This window comes from Rhinatrema bivittatum, chromosome 15 (assembly GCF_901001135.1).
Source record: "Rhinatrema bivittatum chromosome 15, aRhiBiv1.1, whole genome shotgun sequence".
Lineage (NCBI taxonomy): Eukaryota > Metazoa > Chordata > Amphibia > Gymnophiona > Rhinatrematidae > Rhinatrema > Rhinatrema bivittatum.
The window spans coordinates 57,721,240-57,741,697 of record NC_042629.1 but is presented as its reverse complement, the minus strand read 5'-3'; the positions used below and the strand labels follow the sequence as shown (position 1 = coordinate 57,741,697).

At 43.5% G+C, this 20,458-nt stretch overlaps 1 protein-coding gene across 2 annotated transcripts in view; it reads left to right on the top strand.

Moving 5' to 3' along the window:
- The window catches only part of FBXO42 (F-box protein 42), a 117,218-nt gene that overhangs the window by 45,549 nt on the left and 51,211 nt on the right, over positions 1 to 20,458 (top strand). For both annotated transcript variants that reach the window (XM_029578292.1, XM_029578291.1), the window contains exon 3: positions 18,075 to 18,191. In XM_029578292.1, coding sequence (XP_029434152.1) covers positions 18,075 to 18,191 — 117 coding nt within the window. The remainder of the gene's footprint in view (positions 1 to 18,074; positions 18,192 to 20,458) is intronic.

The window sequence follows — 20,458 nt, the reverse complement described above, 5'->3', positions numbered from 1 at the left end:
TTGCAGCCAGTTCAGACACACATCTGCTTTCCAGTTACCAAAGCAAGATAAGTCTTTTTCAATTCTTGGTTTATTCAGGTAAAGAAAGCCCCCCTGAGGAAGCCTTGTGGTGAAACAATGGCCTTTGTAGGGGCAATTAATACAATGGGACAATATCGCAATATTCAGCCAGGCAAAGGTAATAATTAGTCATATAAGCGAGTGCGCTGCTTAAACATGCAGTGGGATTTAAACTCATACAAGGACTGGGGTTTCACAGTTTAGAAAAATTCAAGTGTGTTCTGTCCTATAAGCAGTTGTATTGGGGTTTTCTTTTGTGCCAGTAATGACTGTAACCCACCTCACCTGAGAGGTGATATAAGGGAGCACCACCACGTTATTTTGCTTGTCATTGTGAGGATATGCACTTTTTTTTTTTGAGATGTGTGGAATTAATGTGTGAAATATTTCTCTGTGTGCGTGTATATGCGGTATGTACGCACACAAAATATCAATCATTTATGCCACCTCTGCCCAAAATTTATTTATAAATAAGTTCACATTGCCGTACCACATGGAAAAAAAGGATCTCACATTTTCTATAATCTGAGACCATAACCACCTTATTTTAAATCTCTCAGATGTAAAATTGACTCTCTGAATGTTTGAAATGTGTATGTCTCAAATGTATACACAAAAAATACTATTTAAATACATTAAGCATCACTGGTGATATTTTATTTCTCCAGTCTTCAACTGCAGTTTCTTAATATTAATATCTAAAAAGGAGGAATGACGCAGTGGAATAGTAATTCACTGCTCTATGCAGAAATGTATCAGTATATTTCAGGTAACCACTCCCAACACCCTTCCACAAGAGATTTTCTTATATACTTACATCAATTCTTTCTTAACCCAGGTGTCATTAACCTGCCTAGTGTAATAATGTATGATCTAAATTCCACACACCTACAAACTCAATTCCTTACTAAAGTAGCAGCAACAGTTATACTCTCATGAAAAAATAAGTAACAGAATCGCCATAATAATGGCAAAAAAAAGGGTCCTTTGTTTGGATTGGTGAATTTAGATTGTACATTATTACATTCGACAAGTTAATGGCACCTGGGCTAAGCAATAATTGATAATGGGTATAAGAAAAAATCTTGTGGAAGATAATTAGCTAAAGGTCATGTGAAATACATTGGTGATACCTTTCTACCTAGAGCAGTGTTTTTTATGAATGTTCCATTGCCTCTTGCCTCCTTTTTAGATATTAATATTGTTATAGTTGAAGTTTGGAGGTACATGTTAAGCATATCTGACAATATTTTATTATTCAAATGTGTGCTAACTAGGAAATGTTTAGGAGACACCAATACTTCATGCCAGCGTTCATTAGCGTATAAAATTCCATCTGTCTCCTTCCTATTTCCTGAACCTTGCAACAGTTTTTCTGAGTGTTTCTCAACTTGATGTTAAAAACTGAGGTCCATTTGATGACCTCCACCTCAACCCCATATTGAGGCTTGAACAAGCATAATTGTGTTTATATGGTTTTGCATTTGACATTTTTCTCAAGATTATTCTTGAAGTGTAATTTTATTTGAAATAAATTTTAAAAAAACATCATTTGATTTTACTCTGCTAGCAATTCTAATAGAGACAGTATTGAGAAATGTGTCAAGTATGGTGTAACTGCAGGTATTTAAAAAAGATTAAAAAGTACAGGTAGAATATAAAACTCCTTCTAAAATGAAGACTTTAACACGGGCTCACTATAAAAATTTCCATTTTGTTTCCACATATTGAAGCATTCAGGTGAGATTAAATCATGAAGTTGTTATTCCAGAGAGGTGTTAGCAATGTAAGAATTCCTTTCTTGCCTAAATATTTGTGCTATATTCAAATGCAGTCTCATTGCAGGTATGAGTGTTTTGTGCCATTCCCACAGCTATATAGTAAATGTTAGATTTCCCGAACGAACCAGAGCTTTCGCTAGATGATTAATTCCTTCTGTTTACCTCTTCAAAATGTTAACTTGTGGCCCATAAGTATAGTATACTTTGATGGATTTCTGGATATTGGTGGCTGCTATAGAAAATCTTATGTAACAGGAAATGTGCTTTTCTTTAATTTTAGAATTTGTGATCCTTTATCTGCATCTGAGAGCAGTTTATTCTCAGTCGACAAGCAGGGCTGAATTACCTTTGACATGTGGGTGATGTCATTCGATGACACAGAATGGACCCTTTCCTTTAAGCTTATAGAGCGTTTTCTCTACTGAGCATGTGTGGCAATTACCACTCAGGCATTGCCTCATGAGCCCCCCCCCCCCCCCCATTATGACTGGACATGACATCTATTACCGCACCATACCACAACCAGGCAGATATCCACTTTGGTTGTATGTCTTCATGCTCCCAGAAGTCCAGGGCCTGGAAAATAGAGGAAAGTCTCTGGAGAGCCACAGTTGGTCCTCTTCCTAGAACGAAGCCCCGTCTGGCTCCTCCAATGCCAAAGTTGAGCAGGGCTACTTGAAGAAGTCTCCCCTTTGGGCAGAACAGGTTGAGTCTTCAGGGTTGAGTAGACAGAAAAAGACATTTAAGAAGAAGCGCCACCTTCTGGAGCAAATGGTGCATCTGGCACTGAAAAAACGTCTTGGTGCAATCTGTGTAGCCAATACATTTTGTACTGTCATCCTTTTACTTCTGATTACTGGACAAGTTGGGCAGGGTTCTTGGGGTTATTGTGCATAAAGACAAATGGATCCTTGTGCAAAAGTCTTTGGCCACCTCCAGATTTTGGAGATTCTGGTGAGGCTGCTACCATTCCAGTCCATGATATTCTGCAAGAGTTACAAACGAGAATGTGGGATAATATGATTCTCACAGGACAAGCAGGATGGTTGTCCTCACAAATGGGTGACATCGAGGATGGAGCCCACCACGGAAAACTTCTGTCAAAGTTTAAACAGAACTTTGACTGGCCCCTACTGGGCATGCCCAGCAAGGCACTGACCCTGCAGCCAGCAGGGGTCTCCCTTCAGTCTTCTTTTTTCCGCGCAGCAGTTGCCACGCGGTGAAAGGAGCTCTCTAACCACGTTCCTGACAGGAATTTGGAAATTAATTTCCTAAGAAAATTTGCCCCTCAGGGGTCTCCCTTCGACAAATTTTTAGTCATCTTACGGAACCCGGTAAGTTTTTTGCCTTTTTCCATCGACTACCGTCGATTTTGGCCCTTGAGGCCTGTTTGCACTTACCGATCCCCAGCCTCAATTTTGGCTTCAGGCCATGGCAACGGGGTTCCGCCGTTGTCCGGATTGTACCCGGACTATGTCCATCACAGACCCCCACAGGGTTTGTGTAATGTGTTTGGGTAGTGAGCATGATGTCCTGACTTGCACCAAATGTGCCTTAATGACACCGAAGGGTCGCAAAGCCAGGATGGAGAAGATGGGGCTCCTCTTCCATGCACCCACCCCAACGCCATCGATAGCATCGACGTCATCGGAACCGGCACCGTCGAAGTTGTACCATCATCGTCAACCCTCCGGTGACCGTCCGCCATCGATCGCTTCTCGGCCGTCGACTCCCGTCCCTTCCCCGGATGGGCGAGGGGATCGGAAGGAAAAGCACCGCCATCGACGGCACAAGTCTCGGCCTGTCGAGGATCCACAGCCATCGACCTCTGCTCAAGCCGAGCCACCGACAAAGAAGCCGCGAACAGACCGGACACCCTCCACGTCTCGTTCGCCGGCATCGAGGAAACCCTCACCCTCCCGGGGTGCGGGGGCCGTGATCCCACCGGTTATGGTGGTCCCTCCGGCCCTGCCTCAGCCTCCCTCTCCCGTCGAGCCGGGTATGGTTACCCCTGGTCTCCGGGCAGAACTGGACCGGCTGGTCCAGGAGGCCATCGAGAAAGCGATGAAGAATTTGCAACCTCCATCGGCACCGTCTCCGGCACCGGTACCAGTGCCGCCCCCGACACCGACACCGGCACCGGCTTCGCCACCGAGGAGGGAACCGACCACCGAGCCGTTGATACAAGCGCTAGCACCGCTACTGAGCCGCATGGAGGCGCTCATGACGGCCCTTCCATCGGTGATTCCAGTACCATCGACAACACCACCGTCTCCGACTGGATTTTCATCGGCAGGAGAAACACCGTTCCGAATTCCCCCTTCCGGGGTGGTTCCATCGGTGCCTTCTGGTATATCTCCACCGATATATCCTTCGGTTCCATCCATTCCACGCCAGGCACCGATTCCATCGGCAGCACCGAAGCCATCGATGCCATTTCTGGTTCCACCTACAGCACCGATTCCACCTCGGTTTCCATCGATGCCTTCAGAGCCTCAGCCAGGTCCATCAGGGCTACAAGCCCCACTTGATCCCTACGATACCTGGGGTGATGATGATGATACATCTTCTGACACAGATTTGCCTTCGCCACCATCTCCTACAGAGAGTAGAAAAAGATCTCCTCCTGAGGATCTATCTTTCATTAATTTTGTGAAAGATATGTCAGAAGTTGTACCTTTTCAACTACAATCTGAAGCTGATGACAGACACCAGATGATGGAACTCCTTCAATTTCTGGATGCTCCAAAAATCATCGCTTCCATCCCTATACACCAGGTGTTTTTGGATCTGCTCAAGAAAAACTGGGAATCTCCTTCATCAGTGTCCCCAGTTAACAAAAAAGCTGACTCCACCTACCTTGTCCAGTCAGCACCAGGTTTCCAAAAACCTCAACTGGATCATCGCTCTGTTGTGGTTGAGTCCGCGCAGAAGAAGGCCAAGCGTCTTAAGCCACACTCTTCTACCCCACCTACCAGGGACAACAAGTTCCTAGATAGTGTTGGACGGAAAGTCTATCATGGAGCTATGTTGATTTCACGCATAGCTTCATATCAACTTTACATGACTCAGTACAACAGAGCCATCCTTAAGCAGATGCAAGACTATGCTGACACGTTGCCAGACCAATACCAACCGCAGCTTCAAGCCCTTCTTCACAAGGGATTTGAGGCAGGGAAGCACGAGATTAGGACTGCCTACGACATATTCGATGCTTCCACAAAAGTTTCAGCCACAGCCATCTCAGCCAGACGTTGGGCTTGGTTAAAATCATCCAACCTTCGCCCAGAGGTTCAGGATCGTCTTGCTGATTTACCCTGCTTAGGCGATAATTTGTTTGGAGAGCAAATTCAGCAGATTGTGGCGGAGTTAAAAGACCACCATGAGACGTTGAAACAACTCTCATCTGTCCCACCTGAGCTGACCTCCAAGCAACCGCAAAAGAAAGACTCTAAGAAGTCATTCTTTCGACCACGCCGTTATTACCCTCCATCGGCCAGGCCTCGTCCAGCTCGATCCTCTACTAGGCCTCAGCTGCGTCAGCCTAGGAAACAAAGGCCTACTGTAGCCCCTCCTCCTGGGCCTGCGGCTGGCCTTTGACTCCCCTGTAGGGAACACATGCCAAACCCCTCTTCCGGACATCCCTGTAGGAGGTCGACTGTACCATTTTCTACAACCTTGGTTGCAGATCACCTCAGATCAGTGGGTGCTAACAATTATCGCACAGGGTTACCACCTCAACTTCAAAACTCTTCCGGCAGACTCCCCGCCTCTTCAAGCGTGGAGTCTATCCACCCATTTGGCTCAATTACAACAGGAAGTATCCCTTCTTCTGCAATCAAATGCTATAGAACCCGTTCCTCCCTCTCAACGAGGCAAGGGATTCTATTCCAGATACTTCCTAATACCAAAGAAATCAGGGGGACTACGTCCCATTTTGGACCTTCGAGCCCTCAACAAATACCTTCAAAAAGAGAAGTTCAAAATGGTAACCCTAGGCGCGCTGCTCCCTCTGCTACAAAGAGGGGATTGGCTGTGCTCTCTCGACCTCAAGGACGCTTATACCCACATTGCGATCACACAATCCCATCGCAAATATCTGCGGTTTCTAGTAGGCCACGACCATTATCAATACCGTGTCCTACCTTTCGGTCTGGCTTCTGCCCCACGAGTCTTTACCAAATGTCTCGTAGTGGTAGCAGCATTCCTAAGGAAGGAAGGTGTCCACGTCTACCCCTACCTGGACGATTGGCTAATCAGGGCCTCCACCCAACAGATAGCTCAATCCTCCCTAAAATTGACAATTCAAACACTCCTTTCCTTAGGGTTTCTTGTCAATTACGAGAAATCTTGCTTAGTCCCGTCTCAAACCTTATCCTTCATTGGGGCAGACTTGGACACCTTACAGGCAAAGGCTTACCTTCCTCTTCAGAGGGTCCACACCCTAATGTCCCTGGCTCGCCAGCTCCAGTCTCAGAACACTGCCACGGCTCGCCAGTTCCTCATTCTCCTAGGGCACATGGCATCCTCGGTTCAAGTCACTCCCATGACCCGACTAGCCATGAGAGTAACACAATGGACTCTACGACACCAATGGATTCAAGCTTTTCAGCCTCTGTCCTCCATAGTCACAGTCACACAAGCCCTGCGCCTATCCTTAACCTGGTGGACGACTCAGGTCAACCTCCTTCAGGGCTTACCCTTTCTTCCACCGGATCCGCAAGTAATCCTAACCACCGACGCTTCTCACATCGGTTGGGGAGCCCATGTGGACGACTTTCAAACCCAAGGGTTATGGTCCAAAGAGGAAGCCGAACACCAGATCAATTTCCTGGAACTTCGAGCAATCCGCTATGCGCTCCGCACTTTCAAAGATCATCTCTTTCATCAGATAATCTTAATCCAGACGGACAACCAAGTGGCCATGTGGTACATAAACAAGCAGGGAGGCACAGGCTCCTTCCTTCTGTGTCAGGAAGCTGCGCAGATCTGGGCGGAAGCCCTCTCCCACTCCATGTACCTCAGGGCCACTTACCTGCCGGGAGTAGACAATGTATTGGCAGACCAGCTGAGCCGTGTCTTCCAACCACACGAGTGGTCACTCGATCCTCTGGTAGCGACCTCTCTGTTTCTCAAGTGGGGTTCTCCCCGCATAGACCTCTTTGCGTCCCCTCAGAACCACAAAGTGGACGATTACTGCTCTCTCATTCGGAGCCAGCACTCTCGGCCGAGGGATGCATTCTCCCTCAAGTGGACAACCGGTCTGCTCTATGCATTCCCTCCACTCCCTCTTGTGTCAAAGACTCTCGTGAAGCTACGCCAGGACGGAGGAACCATGATCCTGATAGCACCTTACTGGCCACGCCAAGTATGGTTTCCAATACTCCAGGATCTCTCCATCCGCAGGCACATTCCTCTGGGAAAGGACCCGCATCTGCTCACTCAAAACGACGGATGCCTCCTCCATCCCAACCTCCAAGCCTTGTCCCTGACGGCATGGATGTTGAAAGGTTAGTCCTTCAGCCTTTCAACCTTTCAGATTCCGTTTCTCGGGTCCTGATAGCTTCACGAAAGCCTTCCACAAGAAAGTCTTACTCATACAAATGGAAAAGGTACACATCATGGTGCACTTCTCAGTCCCTTGATCCCCTTTCCTGTCCAATCTCCAAATTCTTGGACTATTTATGGCATCTCTCTGAATCAGGTCTTAAAACCTCTTCTATCAGAATGCATGTCAGTGCGGTAGCCGCCTTCCATAAGGGTATTGGGGGTAATCCTATTTCAGTACAACCCCTAGTAACACGCTTTCTTAAAGGCTTGCTCCATCTAAAGCCGCCCTTGCGTCCTCCGGCCCCATCCTGGGACCTTAACCTGGTTCTTGGTCGTCTTATGAAACCTCCTTTCGAACCTCTGCACTCCTGTGACTTTAAATATCTCACTTGGAAAGTGTTATTCCTTTTGGCTATTACTTCAGCTCGCAGGGTTAGTGAATTACAGGCCCTAGTTACCTATCCGCCTTACACTAAGCTCCTGCAGGACCGCGCGGTACTCCGCACTCACCCTAAATTTTTACCTAAGGTAGTTTCTGAGTTTCATATCAATCAATCCATCATACTACCTATCTTTTTTCCCAGGCCCCACTCCAACTCTGGAGAGCAGACCCTGCATACCCTGGACTGTAAACGAGCTCTAGCTTTTTACCTAGACCGTACAGTTTCCCATAGGAAGAGCACTCAATTATTCGTCTCTTTCCATCCTAATAAGTTGGGACAACCTGTGGGTAAGCAGGCTCTTTCTTCCTGGTTGGCGGACTGCATTTCTTTTTGCTATGAGCAAGCTGGCATTCCTTTTCAAGACCGTGTTAAAGCACACTCTGTGAGGGCCATGGCGACGTCAGTGGCACACCTTCGATCGGTGCCGCTTCCTGACATCTGCAAAGCTGCAACCTGGAGTTCTCTCCATACCTTTGCAGCCCATTATTGTTTGGACAAGGCTGGAAGACAGGACTCCATCTTCGGCCAGTCTGTCTTGCGTAACCTTTTTCCAACCTGATGTACCAACACCCTTCCACCTACCCGGTTGGGTGCGGATGCCCTTTCCCAAATTTCTCCTCACTTATTGTGCCTGCTGCACACCGTTGGGTACATTTGGTGCAAGTCGGGACATCCTCAGCTCGGTACTCACCCATTTGTGAGGACAACCATCCTGCTTGTCCTGTGAGAAAGCAAATGTTGCTTACCTGATGTAACAGGTGTTCTCACAGGACAGCAGGATGTTAGTCCTCACGAAACCCGCCCGCCTCCCCGCGGTGTTGGGTTCATTTTATTCTTACTTTCTAGGCACTGCCTGTAGCTTTGAAAATCAGACTGAAGGGAGACCCCTGCTGGCTGCAGGGTCAGTGCCTTGCTGGGCATGCCCAGTAGGGGCCAGTCAAAGTTCTGTTTAAACTTTGACAGAAGTTTTCCGTGGTGGGCTCCATCCTCGATGTCACCCATTTGTGAGGACTAACATCCTGCTGTCCTGTGAGAACACCTGTTACATCAGGTAAGCAACATTTGCTTTACCTGCGCCCCAGTAGCAAGGAAATTAGATTAAGTAACATAGTAACGACAGCAGAAAAAGACCAAATGGTGCATCCAGTCTGCCTAGCAAGTTTCATATGGTAGTAACTGCCACTCCATTCACTTTACCTCTAAGCCTTATGTTAAGGGTAGTAATAACATTCAAAACCAAGCACTGTCAAACCCATAACAAAATTACTGCTATTTTTTTTTATAGGGTGAGCAGTCGTCTTGATAATTTAGACAATGCTACTTGAACACTTTGCTTTTGGTCTTGGCCGTAGAAGCAGTCATGAGCTTTTTCCCTAATGTTTGCATATCAGTACACTGGACCGTAAAAGTAAGGGCCCAGTGTTGATTATCGTCTGACTCCTAATGCCCATGCCTTTTGTTAGGGGAAGTAGCTGCTGTTCCATACAGGTTACCCCCATGTATAGAGTACAAAAATGCAGGGCTTCGTAATAGTACAAATGCCACACCAATCAGTTGTGGTGGAATCTGCTCTTAAAAGAACAAGGAAAATTATTTTTTCAAATACTCCACCAGGGAAAGATCACAAACTACCAGACAGTTCTGGCAAAAAGGTGTTTCAGAGCTCTCTGGTTTAATGCACATATTTCTGCTCATCAATTCTACATGGTTCAAAATTTGTATGATTGCATGCAAAAATTGATGTCATTCCTTCTGCATAACTTCAGCCAATATTGGATGCAAAAGAGTATATATGCCAACATATTTGTTTCTTATACAAAGCATTCAATCTGATGTCCCTCTCCTCTTCAGCTTCTGTTTGGCTGAGAAGCCGGTAGCTTGTGTGAGATGATTACGACAAGCTAGTGGATGTCCCTTGCCTTAAGGGATCATCTCTCTGGGGTTCAATCTCTCTGGGCTTCAAACAGTTGCTCAAAAGAATAGTGTCTGTCCTCAAGCTTGGAGCAACAGTTAACTTCAGTGCACTCCTACTATGCTTTTAAAAGGTTGTACTTTCAAAGTCGCCCCTTCTGGCAATTTCGGTGGTACCGAATTCCACGGCTACTTCAGCAGCAAAAACCTCTGGCTCAAAGTCAATAATGTGAGCATTGCCAACTAAAAGTGACATAGGCTCAGCCCAAACCTGGACTGTTTTTTGACCACTTTTCAAACCTAGCAGCCATCTTCTCTGTAGGGGAGGAGAAATCAGTACTACCCTAGAAGAATGGCACAAGATCACCAAAGACCCGCTGGGTTCTCAAGATTGTGGAATCTAGATACCACTTGTGTTTCTCCCAGCTTCCATATTGCTCAGCCTTCAATCAAGATCCATTTGAAACGACACAGCCTTGTCTGAAGATGGAGTTGCTCTTCAGTCTATGGGTGGTAGAACCCATTCCATCCCTTCTCGAAGGCCAGGAGTTCTTCTCTTACTGCTTCATCCCCAAGAAAACCTGGGGATTGAGATCCGTCCTGGGTTTAAGAAGCCTGAACAAGAATGTGCTCCTGGAGAGATTCAAGATGGATCACCCTGGGGGACTCTTGGTCTTCCATTACTTAGACTGGCTTATAATGGCAACTTCCCGGAAAGGTGTACTAACCTCCTTGAAGAATTCAATTCAGCTCCCGCAATCACTGGGATTCTTGCTGAATTTTGAAAAGTCAACTCTTTCTGCCCAGAAAATCAAATTTATTGGAGCATTGATAGATTTCTCTGAAAGAGAGCTTTCCTCCCATCAGATCAATATTCTCAGGACCCTGGTATACAGACTGCTGAATGCAGATAAAGTAACAGCCAGGGAAGTTCTGCTTGTTCTGGGCCACATGGCAGTTTGCTTAGTTTTATTTATTTAAATCACTTATATTCCACTTGTTCTACAGTACACAGCAGATAATAATAAACCATTCATAATATGGAAAATGTAAAGCATAGTCACAACACCAAAGACTGACAAAATAGAACAATAAAAAAAATTACATAACACTAAATACTGTAAGAATAAAACAAATACATGTAAAACAGGATAAAACAAAATCCATAAAATGCAGGCATAAAACAACCCATTAGCAACATAACACACATCCAAATTTCCTGTAATGCTGCATATTACTGAACTTCAACTCTTAACTGAGACACTGAACATTCCCAACTAAATTTAGCTATCCTTCCCTAAAGCTTCTTGAAACATGAATGTCTTCTGGGTTTTTTTGAATTGTTTAAAATCTGTCAGTGTTCATACCGCCTTTGGCAATGAATGGCACAGAAGGGGCCCTGTCAAGAGCTTCAGCTAGGTGAACCATCCTATAGGAAGGAACCTCCAGTAAGGCTTTTCCTGCTGACCGTAAAGCTCTGGAAGGAACTTACATTTGGACCAAAATGCTAATCCGTGGAATCTGCATGAAATTATTCATGAATTTGAAAATAATCATGGCAGCTTTATATCAGAGCCAATGTAGAGCCTTCATTGTCTGTGTGATATGCTCATATTTCTGTGTCCCTATCACTATCCGTGCTGCATTGTTTTGGACTATTTGAAGATCTTTAATTATAGATTTTGGAAGGTCTAAAAGGCGCGAATTACAATAGTCCAAGCTGGTCAGTATCATAGCCTGAAGAACTGACCAAAGTCCTTCATAAGGGAGTAAAGGTTTCAGACTTCGCATTCAACCAGATTTTAAAAAATAGAGACTTGCCCACCAATCTAACATGAACTCATTGATAAATCAGTGTCCACTATTACGCCTAAATTCTGAACCTGTTTACTTACAGTTAAATGAGAGCCTACTTCCTTTATAATAAGAAAAAGGTAGGGTGGTTGGAGAGGGAAACAGAGACTAATGATCTCTTATCAATTTTCAGTGTTAAGCGTTTTTGTAAACAGCCACCAATTTATAGAAGGCAAGCATAAAGTTAACACATCTTGGATAGCTTGCCATGAGGATTGTTCAGAAAAAACAAATTGTATATTGTCTGCACATAGTTTGTCATACACACCCAGACTGGATGACAACTTGCAAAGTGGTGTCAGATGTTAAAAAGCACTGCCAACAAGGCAAAAACTTGAAGTACTCCATTCTACATATTGTGCCAAGCTGAGTGATTAGAGGCAGCTGATACACTCTGGAAATTATCAGTGAGAAATGACTGAAACCATTTAAGAACTCCTGTTTCATCTGCCATAATACGTTATTAAACCAAGGAGCAGCCTTCTTGTAGGAAAGAGAGTTCTTAGTGGGGCTAATTCCTCGCTAATAGATTGTAAAATGTAATAAAATAGAAGTTGCATCATTGGTTTTCTTCGGATCAAATCTCTCTGATTTTTGCAATGTATGATAACGAAACAATAGCTTGTCAGTGTGATCATGTTTCATAATGAGCTTATTGTCTTGCAACAGAGGACTTTTTTTTTTTTCCTAAGAACTCTACATTTTCAACACAGTAGGTAGTGATCAGACAATGGATTCTCTTCCAACAATAAATACTAAAACGGTTCGGTTATAAACTCAGGGTTTATAAATATTAGATCTAAGGCCAACATAGCTTCTAAAATCATTTCACAAGAACTTGATTAATTTACATATGAATTTAAAACCTTTTTCTGCCAAAACAATGGTTGATTTCAGACATGTACAAACAAGACAGAAGCTCAATCACTGGGGATACATTATGGACCATCAGTCCAGGTGGACAAAATAAATATTCACCATCTGTAAAGAAATAACTAGAGCCTCATAATGTAGATCAATCATACAAATTATGTTTTTTAAATCAAAACTCTTCCTAAAGTTAACTACTAAACCACCCCCTATCCTATTGGGTCAAGTTGGGGAAATGTAAGTATATTCAGGTGGACAAAGTTGATTCAGAAGTACACCATCAGACTTGGCCATGATTCAGTGATGCACAGTATATCTAGCTTGTGGTCACATAAGAGGTAAAAAATAACATGGAATTTCTTATTTGATTTGAGTGTTAATAAAAAAATATATATATCTCAACAGAATGATTTTGTCTTTTTTAAGAGGGACCAAGAAACTTCTAATTGTATACTCACTGCAGGAATTGCCTCCAGGATCACCATAGCAGCCTATTACTGTTAAAACTGGGATACATGCATCTGGAGGAAAACATGCCAAAATTGACCCATTCCCAGAGCAATCTTCTATCAGCAGGCACACCAGGTGCATTTGAAGGGACAGGCTCCTTTCGTTCATGCCTTCAGCGTCCTCACCTACCTGTTATCATGGTGCTCTCTGACATCAGCAGGGGCGGAGTTTACAATCTCACCAGGAAGAGGGGCAGTGACAGTTCCAGTTTCAGGTCTGTAGAGCAGTACAACTTCCCCAGTGGAAGGCAGAAAGCTCATGCTGCAGCCAAGATCTTTCAGTGCAGGCAGAATCATCAGTATCCTCACCTGCCTTTTAACCCGCCTTCACAACTGACTTCTGCAGTGGGGCCTTTTCTCCCAATGGGATCAGTTGACTCACCATTAATCACCAGTGTGACACTCACAAAAAAAAAAATGAAGCAAAATCTATACTGGTGGCTAGACCCTGTCATTCTTCAGGATTGAGCTCCTCTGAGTCCTCACCAAATAACACAGGTGACAGATGTCTCCACAAAGAGTTGAGGGGCCCACACAGGCTCTTTTCAAACTCAAGGCACTTGATCATTAGTGGAAAAAGAATTTCAAATCAACCTCTTGTAACTGTAGGTGATCAGATGCACTCTGACAACTTTCACACATCTCATCCAAAGGAGGAACATTCTCATTGAGACAGATAACCAGATAGCCCTGTTCTACGTGAACAACAGATCAACACAAGGTCATGGACTCTTTGCCAGGAGGCAGTACAGATATATGAGAATGAGCAAGCTGTCCTGCAAGCAACCTACCTACCAGGGATCTCCCACTTGGTTAGCAGATCGCCTCAGTAGAATATTTCGACCATGCAAATGGTCCATACAACAATCAATTGCTGACAGACTGTTTAATCTGTGCGGACTTCTGCAGTCAAACTCTTCAGATTAGAGGAAAACAGTGGAAATATTTTGCACCATTATTCCCAGCTCAGGACACTCTTCTGCTCAATTGGAATGCAAATGTTATGATTCTTTTCTACCAATTCCCACTGATAGCCAGCAAAATTTGGCAGGGTTTCCCAAACCTGTCCAGGGGACCCCACAGCCAATTGGGCTTTCAGGATATCCACAATGAATCTGCATAAGTCTCCATGATTTGCAAATTTATCTCATGCATATTCATCGTGGATAGCCTGAAAAACCCGACTGGCTGTAGGTTCCCAGGACAGATTTGGGAAGCCCTGCAGTATTGTGCAAAAAGTGCTCAAAGACTGGACCAGTCTAATTCTATTTGCTCTTGCATAGCCCAGACAAGTATGGGTTTGCTTCTCTGGTACCCCTATCCAGCAGCCCTTTAATCCATCTTGGGGCAGATCCATCTTTATTAATTCAAGAAGGATGTCTGATTCATCTGATCCTGCCTACTCTCAACTTGTTAGCCTGGATGTCAAGTGCTCACTAATGCTAGATTCATCTTACCTAAAAGTTGAGGACCTAATAGTGTCCACCAAGAAACCATCCACTAGGAGAGAGAGAGCTTATGGTTTTAAACGGAAACTATTCTCCACATGGTGGTGTCAGTTCCTTAGATTCATTCAATAGAGCTACTTAAGTACTTGCTTTCCTTTTCTTCCAATAATCTTAGCACCTCATAAGAGTACATCTATTTCATAGTAGCCTGCCATGTTCAAGTTGAGGGGTAGGCCAATTTCCATTCATCCTTGGTGTCCAAGTTCATGAAAGGTTTATGGCATACTAAACTTCCAGTTGTAAAACCACTATACCATTGGACCTGAATGTGATTTTCACACGCTAATGAAGCCATCTTTGAACCACTGGAATCGGCTTCTCTCAAATTTCTCACATGGAAAATTAGTATTTCATGTGGCAGTCATGTCAGCCAGAAGTGTCTATGCTCTATGTATGAACTAACTACTATGTCAGAGTTGATGAGAGGATTGGATATTCTCACCTGGGCATCATAGTGGACAATAATTTGAAATCCTCGGCTCAGTGTGAGGCAGTGGTTAAAAAGCAAACAGGAGTTATTAGGAAAGAAATGGAGAATGAAACAGTGTCGTAATGCCTCTGTATCGCTTCATGGTGAAGGTGCACCATGTGCCGTTCTAGTCACATCTCAAAAAATATATAGTTGCTTTGGAAAAGGTACAGAGAAGGGGGACCAAAATGATAAAGGTGATGGAACAGCTCCCCAAAGAGGTTAGGCCTGTTCAGATTGGAGAAGAGATGGCTGAAGGGAATATGATTAGAGGTCTATAAAATCATGAGTGGACTAGAATGGGTAAATATATATCAGTTATTTACTCTTTCAGATAATACAAAAACTAGGGGACACTCCATGAAGTTAATATGAAGCAAATTCAAAACAAATGGAAGAACTTTTTTTTACTGAATGCACAATTAAGCTCTGGAATGTGTTACCAGAGGATGTGATTAAGGCAGTTAGCATAGCTGGGTTTAAAAAAGGTTTGGACAAATTCCTGGAGGAGAAGTTGATAAACTGTTATTAACCAAATAGACATAAGTAATAGCCACTACCAATCACTGCATGATAGCAGCATGGGATCTGTTTACTGTTTGGCATCTTGCCAGGTACTTGTGACCTGAATTGGCCTCTGTTGGAAACAGGACACTGGGCTTAATGGACCCTTGGTCTGATCCAGTATAGCAATTCTTATATTCCTATGTTCTTATAGAGTGGTGGGGGAATTGAACTTTGTCATGCCCTAGAGATGACTGAACTTCCTGAAATAACCTTTTTACTGGAATGCCATACCTGCTTAAGTTCATGAGTGTATTTAAGCAAACCAAAGAGATCTTATCTAGGCTCTGATTTTTCTTGCAATCTGAAGGGAATCTCATTAGCCATATTCTGCAGGAAATGGGGTAGGATATAGCCTTAGGTGGAGATGTACTGCTTAGTAAAAGGGAAGGGGTCAGATGGAAGATCTTTGGATTGTTCATCCTCTGAATCAAGTGTGAGGCACTAGAAAAAAACGAGCTACCTCCTGAATCAGATATTTCAATAGAATGGATTTCCTGGAGGTGTCTTATCCTCGATGGGAGAAGGACTTTGTGAATCTGAGTGGGTTTGCAGCATTTCATCTCCGCAGTGGTTATTGTGGAATAGTAGATTGGGTTTGCAGCCATGGTATCCAAATTAGGGGTCACTTCTCTACAGAAGATTCAAGCAACTTCTACATATTAGTAAAATTAGATCTTCACACAATCTTCCCATGTTTTCTTTAGGAGGAATGTTCATCCATTGGAACAGAAGGAATTGCTGGAGAGGAACCATTTGATGGTCAGTGGTCTTCGTTCTAAACCATATGGGGATAGACTTGAGAATTTAAACATGTATTCCATAGACAAAAAGCTAGCTAGAGGATATATGTGGTTTCCGTGCGCTGGAAGTGAGCTTTTTTTCAATGGAAAGTAGGCTCTAGAATGAGGAGTCATGGGATGAGGGTGAAAGGGGGTAATTTTAGAGAGGGTAGTGGACATATAAAACAACCTCCCAGTGGAGGTGGTGGAGGCAACCAGTATCTGAATTCAAAAAAGCATGGGAGAAAGACAGGATCTGTGAGGGAGTGTGAAGAATTGTAAAGCTGTAATAGTATGGATGGGCAGACTAGATAGGCCATACCGGTCTTTTGCTGCTGTCACATTTCCCATGTTTGTTAGAGGTTGCTTAGGCCCAGTTCAAAGTGGTTTGTTATTCCCACTCATAAAACAGACAAATCATATGAAAACATAACTTAAAACATTTAAAAATATATAGACAATTTCTGCTTAACAGGTTCTATGTTTCTGGTACCAGAAGTGGCATTTTCATTGGTGAAGATTGTGCCCATCTATGTAGCCTGCTTGGTGCCACAGGGGAAACAATACCACACAGATGAGGTATTCTGGTTTATTTCCTCTTCCAAAGAGTGACTCAATGGATAATGTCAGCTCCTACACCAATCTTCTTTCCATGGCATGCACTTTGGAGGGTTTCCAGTGGTGGTTTGTTTTTTTTTTTGAGCTGATGATTCTCTATACTTTAGTGAGTGGGAGTTGCACCTCCTTTCTCCGTGTTGGCACAGCTTACCTTCCTCTTTACTGAGGGGACTTGGCGATTGCGCCAAGTTGTGGACTCTGTCCTCATTACCTTCAGTGATTTAGGTTTTCTCCTGACTACAGAAGACAGAATAAAGTGATTCTAAGAAGTTTGTGTGTGATTTCTGGATCTTCGGGTCCTAGGAGACATTCGGGCACAACAAGTGATGTTCGGCATGTCGTGTGAAGGTTCAAGACATCTGGAGTCATGGAGATGTGGCAGAGACATCTTACTCGAATATTTAGGACATCTCTTAAGCTTGGTTTCAAGTCTGACATTTAAAAAAAAAAAAATCAAACTCAAATTTGAAAAATGGCAAATGCCAAAAAAGGATATCAAAACCTTGAAATTTTTTTTTTTGATGACTCGCTCAAAACAAGTGTTTGAAGGAATAATTATAGAAGCGACAAGCAGCTGAAAAATTTCTTGAGCAGAAAGATTGAGGAGACTCTCGCAGCATGTGGCTTTGCAGGAAGGTTAATGTGCACTCGGAGTACCTAGGTCTTTCTGAGCTCGGAGAGTTTTTCTGTCTCCATGCACGTCCATGAAGAAAACAGTTTATGCTTGTTTCTTGCTATTTGCAGATCAAATGTTTACGGATCTCCCCATGGAATAACTTCCTTTGTCTTGTGTACTCAAGAGTTGAGATAAAAAGGAGAAACTATGCCATTTCCTTCGGCCACCCTACAGATTATTAGGACAGCACCAGCAGGTGCACTATAGTATCAGAAACGTTTGGAAGAATTTCCTTACAGAAAATAAATATAGATTTCAAAAGTAAAAGTATGCATCTTAAAATGCTTTCCTTTGTATTTCAACTTGGCATCTTATTTTGATCTAGATGTGAATACATGGAGATTGAATTCTAGATGGTGGGCATGTAATGTATGAAGGGATTTTGTATTCTAACATCTCAGTTTTGTTCTGTTCCTGGGTATCCAGGTTTGTGCCCATGAACTTATGTACTATTGAGTCTGTTTTCTTCCTTTCTCTAGGTGTGGCACATCAGTGTTACTATGGCTTTATCAAAGCAGTCCAGGAAGGGAACATCCAATGGGAGAGTCGAACATACCCATATCCTGGGACCCCCATCACACAACGCTTCTCACACAGTAAGTAAGCTGGAAAGACTGATCCCTCATGTTTGATGGTTAATCAGAGCTTAGCTTGGCCTGGTATTTCTTTCCTTCTCTCACTGTATTCTGAATAATATAAAGATTAAATGTGTCTATCCCTTGCTTTGTGATTGAATTGTGAATTTTCATTATTACCTTTTGTAGTTGGGACGGTTGTGAAGCTCTGAAGTGATGCATCTTCTGATCATTATCTTAGGTTATTGATTAAAGGATGTGACTGAGTCATAGCATTTTCTTGGGGCTCCAGATTGACTATTGGAGAATATCACTTGCCTCCCTTTATAGGAGGCATCTTGGTTGAGCCTTCGCTAATGGCAATTCTAACAGTCTGAACAGACAGCATTGCCAAATGTCTGATCCTGACATTTTTTTGACAGGGCCAACCTGCTCTTTTGGTTTCTAAACTCTGTTGGAACTGTTCTTTACTAGGCTAGAACACCATTAGGTCCAGGGCTTTGCCCTATTTTTTTTTTTTTTTAATCTGTGAACCACTCCTTTAAATCCAGCTCAGCCATCACAGCAGTTCCAGCTGTAGATCTCTCCAGAATCAAGTGCATGTACATACTGAATCTACCACCAAATGTCTCTCATGTGCAATGGCTGAGATACCCCCAACTCCACTACAAGCTGTGAATGCTCTCTCTGCTTTGACATACTTTAACAGAAATTCTGATCTTGGAATTTTCTGCATGTTCCTTCTCCCCTCATGAATGTAGTAGTAATCTGAGTCAGAAGCCCCTGGAAATATAAACATCAGGCTCATTCAAATGGATTTGCATGGAATATGAGATTTTCCCTCATGTCCCAACCTGGTTTATCTTTGACCCCTTAGTACTATTGCTTCTTTCTGTGGTCTTTCCAGGATTTTAACTCCATAAGAACCAAGAATTGCCATACTGGGTCAGACCAAAGGTTCATCAAGCCCAATATCCTGTTTCCAAAAGTCACTAATCCAGGTCACAAGTACTTGGCAGGATCCCAAATGGTTGATAGATTCCCTGCTGCTTATCCCTGTTGTAAAAGTTAATTAGCACCTCAAGCCACTTGTGCATAGTGCCCTGAAGCTCCTACACTACTACACATTTTAGAGGGGGACACAAGTTGCCTGGTTATGTACATCATAAGTGACTGCATACATCATATTTTCTCAAGTGTTTATTGTTAAGCACTTTGAGATTTGCTGTGGGTAAAAGGCATTCCATGTATGCTAATTGTTTTGAGGAATAAAACAAGTAATTTTCGTCTAAGGATATTCTGAGCAACTGGGAGTTCTTTCTCAAGGGAGCTATACTACTTTATTTTCAGTAAGTAAATTAAAGTTCTCTGCTTCTAGGAGTGCAATCTCATTACTGATTCATCATCTTGTATTAATAATTTAAGAGGGCAGCATTGGTCAAGTGAAGGACACATAACATTGTAGAAGATTCCTAGGGTCAGTTGGACTTTACTTCCTGAGGGGTTATTTACAGAACCAAAAATACTCGTTTTTTGTTCAGTTGACAATCAGGGCTGAATTAGCCATGACGTAATCCAACAACACTGAACAGACCCTTCTCTTCTAGCTCATAGAGCTTTTGTAGGAGTTCCTGTGTGTGCACCGCTTCATGAGCCCCCTCGGTCTGAGCCCTGTGGGGCTTGTCAGTGCAGAACCAGCACCTCACTTAACCTCCATGCCATCAAAACCCCACACCCTGGCGTAGTTTGAGTACCATTCCTCGGCCCTTTTGGTGCCCTAGATGCATTTGAGGTGGGAATGATCAGTGATAGTCTCTGAAGATGATTCCTTACATTTATCTCCCTCCATTTCAATGTCTTTATCTCTGGCCCTTCTTCTCGAGCAAACACTTTTTTTGGAGATGCAGATCTGATATGCTCTGCATTATCTCTGGTTTCCATGCATCTTCTGGTTTAGTTCTCTCAGGAGGGAGCTCCCTTCTGGAGCCCATAGGAAGCTTCTCCAGAGGATAAGTCTTTACTGGACTCACCAAGAGGATATTTCTTCCCCCAACTCCTGGTCAGAACATAGCAGCCCATATACCAGCTAATGGAATTAAGACTTTCTTTCCCTCACTAGCAGCTAGTGTAATGGATTTGTTCAATCAAGGGGGGAGAGTCCCTCTTGTCTCCATGCCTAAGGAGCTCCCATCAGGAGTCACAGTGGCGGAATTTAGTCCTTAGACATCCTTCTCCGTGGAGAAATGTAGCCAGTGTCAGGAGGAAGCATAGGACACCACAGTCTGGAG